At 43.9% G+C, this 9,516-nt stretch overlaps 1 protein-coding gene across 2 annotated transcripts; it reads right to left on the bottom strand.

Annotated features, from left to right (window-relative positions):
* Window positions 1–236: 236 nt before the first annotated feature.
* slc16a6b (solute carrier family 16 member 6b) lies at window positions 237–9,120 on the bottom strand. Of its 2 annotated transcripts, none has more exons than XM_023296520.3 (6): window positions 8,966–9,120; window positions 4,507–4,744; window positions 3,917–4,060; window positions 3,339–3,467; window positions 2,323–3,198; window positions 237–2,246 (listed from the first exon to the last, which is right to left on the bottom strand). In XM_023296520.3, the coding sequence occupies exons 2-6, from the start codon at window positions 4,736–4,738 to the stop codon at window positions 1,984–1,986; spliced, it is 1,644 nt and encodes a 547-aa protein (XP_023152288.2). In that variant the 5' UTR covers window positions 4,739–4,744; window positions 8,966–9,120; the 3' UTR covers window positions 237–1,983. The 2 variants fall into 2 exon arrangements, with proteins under 2 accessions (XP_023152288.2, XP_023152287.2); XM_023296519.3 differs by lacking the exon at window positions 8,966–9,120 and adding an exon at window positions 7,621–7,845.
* Between the last annotated feature and the right edge of the window lie 396 nt (window positions 9,121–9,516).

Below are 9,516 nucleotides of genomic sequence, written 5' to 3'. Positions count from 1 at the left end.
ATAAATAGTTTGATTATGTTATTATTATTATTCAGTCACATTATGATCTGTGCAATGAAATATCGTGACTTTGTTTACTATTTAAAGACTATTTCTGATTAAAAGGAACAATAAGATGGTGGAAAGTGTGCACCCTGCCATTATTACTATTATTATTATTATTATTCATATTAATATTCCCCACTAACATACTGACAGCACCCTGATGGATCAGACTGAATCTGGACAGAAAGATGATCATTTTGCAGATTTTATTAAAAACGGTCATGAAAGTGGTTCAGCAGTTAACAGACAGGAACCTGCCTGGACTCAACTTCAAATGAAAAAAGTTCTAAAAAAACAAACACTTTAAATAAAAGTGATCCAGTGATGAAGCAAAGCTTTGTGATGTAAACTTCAAGTCAAGTGTGGAGGTTCTTCAGACGTTCTCTCTGGAACCAGGTCAGGTTCTTCATCTCTGTTCAATCTGGAAGGTCAATGTTTAGTTCATCAACATGAAAACAGAAGAACAACGAGAAGCAGGATCAGTTCACCGAGGATCAGTTCATCAAGGATCAGGGAGCTGCTCAGGTAGCACCTTGTTAGAACATCTAGGTAGATGTTCTATCAAGAGCATCTACCTAGATGTTCTTGACAGAACATCAGGAGGTCCAGCTGTAGCAGCAGTAAACTCCATCCTTCATGCTTCGATGCTTTCAGGTAAACTGTGACTTTTTCAGTGACGTGTTGAAGCCGTGAGGAGTTTCACTGTCCAGACATTTATCTAAGAACTGAACGTGCATGAACATGCTAACCATGAACACGCTAACAGGAACGTTCAAACGGTTCTATCATTCTGAACTCCTGCTGGTTCCTCTTCTTAATTTTAAGAACAGAATGAACTTTATTTTCAGGTCAAACAGGATTCAGGACTTTTTCATGGATGTTTAGTTTTTAGTTTAACAGGTTCTGGTTAAATCACGGGGCTGCACAGTGGCGTAGTGGTTAGCACTTTCGCCTTGCAGCAAGAAGGTCCCTGGTTCGCGTCCCGGCTTTCCCGGGATCTTTCTGCGTGGAGTTTGCATGTTCTCCCTGTGCATGCGTGGGTTCTCTCCGGGTACTCCGGCTTCCTCCCACAGTCCAAAAATATGCTGAGGTTGATTGATTATTCTAAATTGCCCGTAGGTGTGATGTGAGTGCTTGTTTGTCTTTGTATGTGGCCCTGCGACAGACTGGCGACCTGTCTAGGGTGTCCCCTGCCTTCGCCCGAGTCAGCTGGGATAGGCTCCAGCCCCCCCCGCGACCCTAGTGAGGATTAAGCGGTGTATAGATAATGGATGGATGGATGGATGGTTAAATCACGTTCTGATGAACTAGAACTAAACTAACAGCTGCTAGATGCTTTTAAGTGTTTAATATCTGAAATTTCTACTGGATGTTTCCTTCACTAACGCCTGGTTCAGACCTGGAACATGAACATTACAGGGTTCTAGTCTGTCTTGTTGATGCTAGTTAAAGACTACGGGTTTCTACTCTGGTCTGCTGATGTTAGTTAAAAACTACAGGGTTCTAGTCTCTGTTCTGTTGATGCTAGTTAAAGACTACAGGGTTCCAGTCACTGTTCCGTTGATGCTAGTTAAAGACTACAGGGTTCTGGTCTCTGTTCTGTTGATGCTAGTTAAAGACTACAGGGTTCTAGTCTGTCATGACGTTAGTTAAAGACTACAGGGTTCTAGTCTCTGTTCTGTTAATGCTAGTTCTACCAGTGAGGCATTTTATTTTGAAGGAGACAGGAACTGAAGCTGGTGATCGGAGTTTAGAATCTGCTGTCAGGACTTTGGTTCCATCATATTAATGAGTTCTACTCTATACAACATGACCTCTTTGGTTCCTTCTAAGCTCGGATAAGTGAACAGGGACCCCTGAGATCTGGATCAAGCTGGTGTTCTGGACATCTGGACCTCCTGACTGTGGATGTTCTTGTCCTTTGAGTCCTGCTGGGGTTCATATGATGGAGGTCTGGTCCTCATCCTGGGTCTGTTGGGCCGGACTGCCCTCCAGAACCAAGTCCACCTCCAAAAAGTCCGGCTGGTCGCCGTCCTGAGATCTTCTGTCCTGTTCTTCAGCGCCGTTGCTTCTGCCTGGTCTTTGGCACAGACCGGACTTAGCCGGACCCACCAGAGCAAGGCAGATGGCACTGAGGCCCATCCCCACGGCACAGGAGTAGAAAGCAGAACCGTAGTTCTGAGTTAGGTCCACCAACACACCTGGATGGACAGAAGAGACACCGTTAGGATCTCCACAGGTAAACAGAAGTACAGTGGAAGCAGCAGAGATGTTTACCTCCTAGAGGTGGACCAGCCAGTCCAGCGAAGCTCTGGATGAAGACGTAGACTCCCACACAGGAGGACATCTTCTCAATGCCCACCACGTCCTCCTCGGCCAGCAGGGGGATGTGAGTGGAGGCCACAGTGCCCATGAAGAAGCCGTACAGGGCACAGCAGACCACCAGACCCCACAGGTCCCACACGATGGTGAAGGCCACCAGAACCAGGCACAGCAGAACCACACAGCCCAGCAGCACCAGGGTCTTCCTGCAGCGGACCCGGTTCAGCACCACCCCGATGGACAGGCGGCCAAAGATCTCAGCCACAGCCATGACAGAGAGCATGTAGGAGGCCACGATGGAGTCCACGCCGCTGCTCTTACTCAGCTCGATGATGAAGAGCTGAGGAGCGAAGAAGCCCAGCGTAGCAAACAGTCCAAATAGGGAGTACCAGATGAAGGCACCATCTCTCAGCACTGAGAAGTCCAGGAGTTTAGGGCTGGAGGGCTTCAGAGGACCTGCCTCCACCTCCACTGGCTCTCCCTGATCCTTCTCTGGTGGAGGAGATGATTCCTGCTCCTCCACCAGAGCCATGGCTTCTCCTCCTGCAGTCCTCAGGTCCACGTTGGAGGCTGAGAGGGACGTGACCCCCGAGTCCTCTGAACCTCCAGATGCACCCGAGCTGATGGAGGTTCTGGTCTGTTCGTTCTCCAGCTCGTAAACCGTCTGCTTCAGAGAGAGGGAGTCTTCCTGTGACCCATCCTCCTTCACAGACAGAGGCTCAATGATGATTGGACGAAGGAGGAGCCCACAGCCAATCACAGAGGCCTGAACCGTTCCCAGAACTACCAGACAGTAGCGCCAGCTGATGTGCTGTTTCAGAGCAGTGAGAGCTACGAGAAGAGGAGGAAAGTTCAGAGTTTGATTCACAATAAATGTTTAGATGTGAGGAGAAACCAGCGACATGTTTCACATTCTAACATTAGAACCACACCCAAAACAGGAAGAACTGATTCTACCTGTCTGAACTCACCTGGAGCTAACGCAAAGATAGCAAAGGATTCTCCGGAGGAAGCCACGGAAGTGACGAGGGCTCGACGTCTGGAGAAGTACTGGGCCAGGATGGTGACGGTGGGGAGGAAGGTGAGGCAGTAGCCCAGACCTGAATAACACAGGAGAGAAGACGGCTTGGATCAGGACAGGAAGCTACAGCTGCTGGACCACTAACGGCAGGTAGACAGGAGAGGACAGGAAGTAGCTGAAGTCCAGCAGATGATGACGGTGGGAGAGCTAGCAGTGCTTCCTGTCCACAGAAAAAACACGTTAATATAAACTACAGCAACAAGTTCATCAATCTATGACTTTCATCAGTATAGTTCCTGTTCCATCAAAGCTGCTCTGAAAGGGAACGTACAGCTTGTTGGGAATGTTTAGCTGCTCCACAGTTTCCTGCTGTCAGTCCTTCCTAGAAGGTTCAGATGGTGGAGCAGACTTCCTGGATGGTGTTTAGAGGCGTTTCACTCATTGGACAATTCTGGAGGAAACAATTTTTGTTGTGGACACTAGAAGTCCTTCAGTCTACCAAACAAACACATGGATCAGCAGCTATACCTGAGACGATGCCAGTGGTGACGTACATCTCGTTGATGGAGCTGGTGAAGGCAGAGCTGATGGTTCCCAGACTGATGAGGAATCCTCCCATCATCACCACTGGGCGATAGCCGAAGCGGTTGCTGAGGATGGTTGATAACGGAGCTGAGGGTGGAAGAACACTCAGGATTAACTTCTGATCCAGGTCCAAACCTCGAACATCATCGTATAACGAAGTTCAAACAACCAGTTCTCCTGCAGCTACCCCCTGGAAAACTAATAAACTAAAATCAGACCTGTTAGGGGTGAAAAAGATGAAATACTGAACCTGATGAACACTGTTTAATGACAATGAAACTTTGGATTAATTTCATCAGTAAATAACACCTTTAGGTCAGCATCAGCAGACATTGCCCTAAACCTAAACAAATCCTCAACAAACTTCCTGTAATGTGAATGAAGACAAATGTGTCTGGTTTGTAGAAGGACCAGAGGTCTCTGACATGTCCACCTGGTTCAACATCTGCAGGTACATTTAGTACTTTTTTATTACCGCATGTCTGTAAAAAGCCAGCTAAAAGCAGAAAGCCCAGGTGATAGAGCTCACTGACCAGTGAAGGTAAAGACGAAGACACAGATGGAGATGATCCAGGACACTCTGCTGTTGCTTTCTCCAAACTCCTCCATCAGATCCTGGAGGAAGACTCCCAGACTCTTCAGGGTCCCGTAGGTACAAACCTCCACCAGGAAGAAGGCCAGAGCCACCACCCAGCCCCAGCCACCATCAGGAACCTCTGGGTAAAGGTTTGGACCCAGACAGCACTGGCTGTTGGTCCTCCTCATGGCTACCTGTATACAGGAACACAGAAATGTCATTCTGAAGTCAAAGCTGCTGGATGTTGGACCAGAAACAGCAACGTTTTCTCTGTTATGTTTGTTTGCGCTCCTGTTAACTATCACTCTACTTCCTTTGTTTAATGTAACCGACAGACAAACTGATAATCCAGTCCCAGGAAATGTTTAACTGCATGGAAAGGTCCACCCTGAGGTAGCTTAGTGTTAGTAGGGGTAGTAGGATTAGTAGAGTTAGTGTTAGTAGTGTTAGTAGGGTTAGTGTTAGTAGGAGTAGTAGGGTTAGTATTATTAGGGTTAGTAGGGTAGTGTTAGTAGGGTTAAAGTTAGTAGGGTTAGTAGGATTAGTCTTAGTAGGGTTAGTGTTAGTCGGGTTAGTAGGGGTAGTGTTAGTCGGGTTAGTGGGGTTAGAGTTAGTCATGTTAGGGTTAGGGTTAGGGTTAGTTTCTGGGCTCCAGATATTCGGCCCCAATTAATGACGAATACCCAAATATTCGGGTTCGCTTCCTAACGTCTGGGGGGGGGGATTAGAATCGGTTCATATCCTAACTAAAATATCTGGATACCACCATTACGACCAAATATTCGGATATTCGGGTCCACCCTAAGTGTCAGTAGGGTTAGTAGGGTTAGAGTTAGTAGGGTTAGTGTTAGTACGGTTAGTAGGGTTAGTGTTAGTCGGGTTTGTGGGGTTAGTGTTAGTGTTACTAGGGTTAGTGTTAGTAGGGTTAGTAGAGTTAGGGTTAGTAGGGTTAGTGTTAGTAGGGTTAGTGTTAGTTGGGTTAGCAGGGTTAGTGTTAGGGTTAGTAGGGTTAGTGTTAGTAGGGTTAGTAGAGTTAGGGTTAGTAGGGTTAGAGTTAGTAGGGTTAGTGTTAGGGTTAGTTGGGTTAGCAGGGTTAGTGTTAGGGTTAGTAGGGTTAGTGTTAGTAGGGTTAGTGTTAGTTGGGTTAGTGTTAGTAGAGTTAGTAGAGTTAGGGTTAGTAGGGTTAGAGTTAGTAGGGCTAGTAGGGTTAGTGTTAGTTGGGTTAGTGGGGTTAGTGTTCTTATTAGTAGGGTTAGAGGGGTTAGTGTTAGTAGGGTTAGTAGAGTTAGATTTAGTAGGGTTAGTGTTAGTGTTAGTGAGGTTAATCCCACATGTGTTCCTGTATCTGCTGCTGACACGCTCAGAACGGCGTCTCAAAATAATGATGATGGAAACAGCTGATTCCATAGCTGCTCCTGTAAACATCTATGATCCCTTCAGCTGAGTTCATGCAGAGCAAATGGCTCATCTAAAATCTCTAAATGCCTCCAGACACATATTAGATATCCTTCAAACCGTCTCCATCCACTCTGGCTCCAAACAGGCAAACCTCCACTAGGGGGCGCCAGAGGTCTGAAAACATCAGGTAGCTCCTCCTGCTGAGGTTTAAGTTCTACCTAGAAGCTCTGAGCTAAAAGATAAAATAATAAATCAGATTACAGATGGGTAATATAACGACACAATAACGGCATCAGGAAGCTCTGATAGCAAACATTTAGAGAACCATCTAGAACGTCTCCTTTAGTCCAGATCTGCTCTGTGCTTTTATAAAAAGGCTGAATTCCTCCAAATCTAAGCATGTGCTGGTAATAACTGATGGAAAAAACAGGTTAGAGTTAGTAGGGTTAGTAGGACTAATAGTACTAGTAGGGTTAGTAGAGTTAGTAGAGGTTAGGGTTAGTAGGACTAACAGGACTAGCAGGGTTCGTAGGATTAGGGGTTAGACGGTGTCTGTTCAGAATACTTTACATGTTAAGCAATCAGGGAAACCTCAGGAAACTCTGAAGGTTGTAGAAGTTGTGAGAAATGGATCTCCCCTGAATACTTCTTCCTCTGTTATTTAACTTTATTTTGCTTTCATTTACGTTCCTCTCTTCTCCAACTGATCAATAATCAATGCAGTAATCAGTTTACTGATATGATCTGAGCGCTCATGGACCCCATTAGAACCACAGACAGGTAAACAGAATAAACACACCTGTCCTCACCTGCTGCCTCCAGTAAACATGTAACCCTACCCTGACCTGATCCAGCAGCAGCTTTTATTTCATGTTTACTGAAGACAGGGTTTAGATTTATTCACTTTTTCATCTGATGTTTCAGGAATTTTATATTCTTCATATGTGTTCAAAATAATTTAATCAACATCAGCAGCAGGAATCCATGAGATAAACACCAAGGAGAGACACTTCCTGTTTACACCTCAGTACCAGACTAACTAGATTATAATCACTATATTAACTATAATCATTATATTAACTATAATCATTATATTAACTGTAATCATTATATCATCTATATTATCATCTACTTACTGGGATATTAACTAGATTATAATCATTATATTATCTATATTATCCTCTATTTACTGGGAGGGTAAACACCAAGTAGAGACACTTCCTGTTTACACCTCTACCTACTACAGTATTAACTAGATTATAATCATTATATTAACTATAATCATTATCTATATTATCTGTTTACTGGGAGGGTAAACGTGGTTCTGGTTCTTCCTCCAGGTTTCAGCTGTTCTACCCGCACTGCGACGATAAAGATGAAAATGATGATGAAGCTCCGCGGTTTATTATATCACATTACATATTATTATGTTATATATTATTACATAGTATTTTATTATATATTATTAGTTTATATTATATTATATTATATTATATTATATTATATTATATTATATATTATTATATTTTATTATATTATTATTGTATATTATATATTATATTATTATTTTATATTAGGTTAAACTGTGGAGCCTAAACCCGCTGAACCGTTTCTTCTTCAGATAAACGTTTATTTTTTCGGTAACCGGAGCCGCTCAGGACGTCTGACTTACCGGGAGAGCGGCAGGAAGTCCGGTCCGATCCGGTCCGGTAGAACCGGGTTTTATTCCGTGGTCATGTCAGAGTTTAGAGCAGCTCAGACACAGAAACGGTCCCGGTCCCGGTTCCGGTAAAAGTCCTCCTCCGGTCGGAGGTTCGGGAGGACTTTGTTCCGCTCTGCAGCATCTTCTGCCGTTACCGGATCATTTCCGGCTCTTCACCGGCTCCAGCCGGTATTTAAACGTGGCCGCGCCGGTCGTGAACGCGCAGGGTTTCCCTCGTGATGGAGAGTGCGCGAGCTGCTGCGGTGTGATGTGTTCAGGTCGGCGGGAAAATAAAACGCCACATGAATACAAACTACAGTTGTGTGTGTGTGTGTGTGTGTGTGTGTGTGTGTGTGTGTGTGTGTGTGTGTGTGTGTGTGTGTGTGTGTGTTTGTGTTTGTGCGTGCTTGTTTTTCCGTGCGCTCGCGTGTATGTGTGTGCGTGCGTGGGGTGCATGAACGAGTTTCTCAACTTTCAGAAGCAATTTTTCCGTTTTTCCAGTCGGCCATGAACGCGGCTGCAGCGCGTGCTGGTTCGCTACGTGCACATGTGTGCAGCGTAGCGATGAACAGGTCTAGGTCCAGCAGGTTAACTCTAACCCTAAACCCTCTCCTCCAACAGAACCAGGATGCATATGAACATGAACGCAGCACCGGAACTGAACTCTGACGACACTTTATAGAACCAGAAGTCCTCTTTACCTGGGTATTTATCTACCTGTGGTTTCCTGTAGGACGTCATTCTGAGGTAAATCTAGTGAGGGAGCTTCTGGCCTGAGATGTTTCTGGACGACATGTTTAGTTTATTTTTTAGGGTTATTTTATCTGATTGTTTTGTTTTTATCCGTTTTATATCTTCAATGGAGCACTTTGAGATTCAGCCTAAATGAAAAATGCATTACAAATAAAATATATTATTATTAGTTATTTCTTTGTTAAAGTAAACGTGAAAAACCCTAACCTTTAGTCTAACCTTTACAGATACTAACCAGCTCCATGTTAAACTTCTGTTAAAACCAGCTTCATACCACTCAGAATACTTGGTCTATTTATTGATCAGAAATCAATAATCAGTCCATCTGGCTGTTGGACAACTTTCTAGAGAACAATGAAAACATCAGGAAGTCGTTCTAAACTTCCACACAGACATCCTAAGATAATTATTTTGATTACTCCAGATTTTCTTACATAAACTGAACTTATGTCATAATAACCTTTTAAATAAAATAACCTGAACATTTCTCTAAGCTTTGTTTTAATTAAGCAAACTTTAGAGTTAAATCAAGATTTGGTTGGTTTAATAAATAAAGACTCACCTTCTCTCCGCTGGGATCTTCTAACTGCTGCTGAAAGTTCTCAGAGTTCTGACCTGAAATACTCCAGTGAGATCCAGAGGTGTGTCTAAGATAAGCGCCGGCCCTGAACTCTGATAGGACACCTGAGATCCTACCTGAACACCCAACACAAGTCCGACAAATGTGGTAGAAATGGTAGAAGTATTCAGATTCTATATTTAGGTCAAAGTACCACTTCAGCCATGTACAAACACTCTAATACAAGTAAAAGGCCTGCAGGAAAACTACTACTGTAGTAAAATTACTACATGAGCTGCTGTACCTTTCTCTGACCTTTGACTTCAGGTTGGATTAGCTTCTAGTGGATCATTTCTGGAGGACGGTGCTGTAAAGAACTGGCTGGGACTTTATTAGAGACTGACTAATGAGAGGAATCATAGAAAAAGCACCTGAATTTACACATTATCATCTACGGATTAGTTTATGTTAATATCTAAACACTTTATCAGTTCAGTGTTTTTTTTACAGGTTTTGAACATAAATCTAGCATTAATGCAGCAGCAAACATCTGT

The sequence above is a fragment of the Amphiprion ocellaris genome, chromosome 19 (genome assembly GCF_022539595.1).
Source record: "Amphiprion ocellaris isolate individual 3 ecotype Okinawa chromosome 19, ASM2253959v1, whole genome shotgun sequence".
In the NCBI taxonomy this organism is placed as follows: Eukaryota; Metazoa; Chordata; class Actinopteri; family Pomacentridae; genus Amphiprion; species Amphiprion ocellaris.
Note: the sequence above shows the minus strand (reverse complement) of the source record. Positions and strands in the feature narration are given on the sequence as shown.

Excerpts from the sequence above, each read along its gene's own strand:
- slc16a6b (XM_023296520.3), bottom strand. The coding sequence starts at position 4,738 with ATGAGGAGGACCAACAGCCAGTGCTGTCTGGGTCCAAACCTTTACCCA. Across the intron at positions 4,061-4,506 it reads CTTCGTCTTTACCTTCACTG|CTCCGTTATCAACCATCCTC; the intron begins GTCAGTGAGCTC and ends TTCCACCCTCAG. Across the intron at positions 3,199-3,338 it reads TATCTTTGCGTTAGCTCCAG|CTCTCACTGCTCTGAAACAG; the intron begins GTGAGTTCAGAC and ends CTCTTCTCGTAG.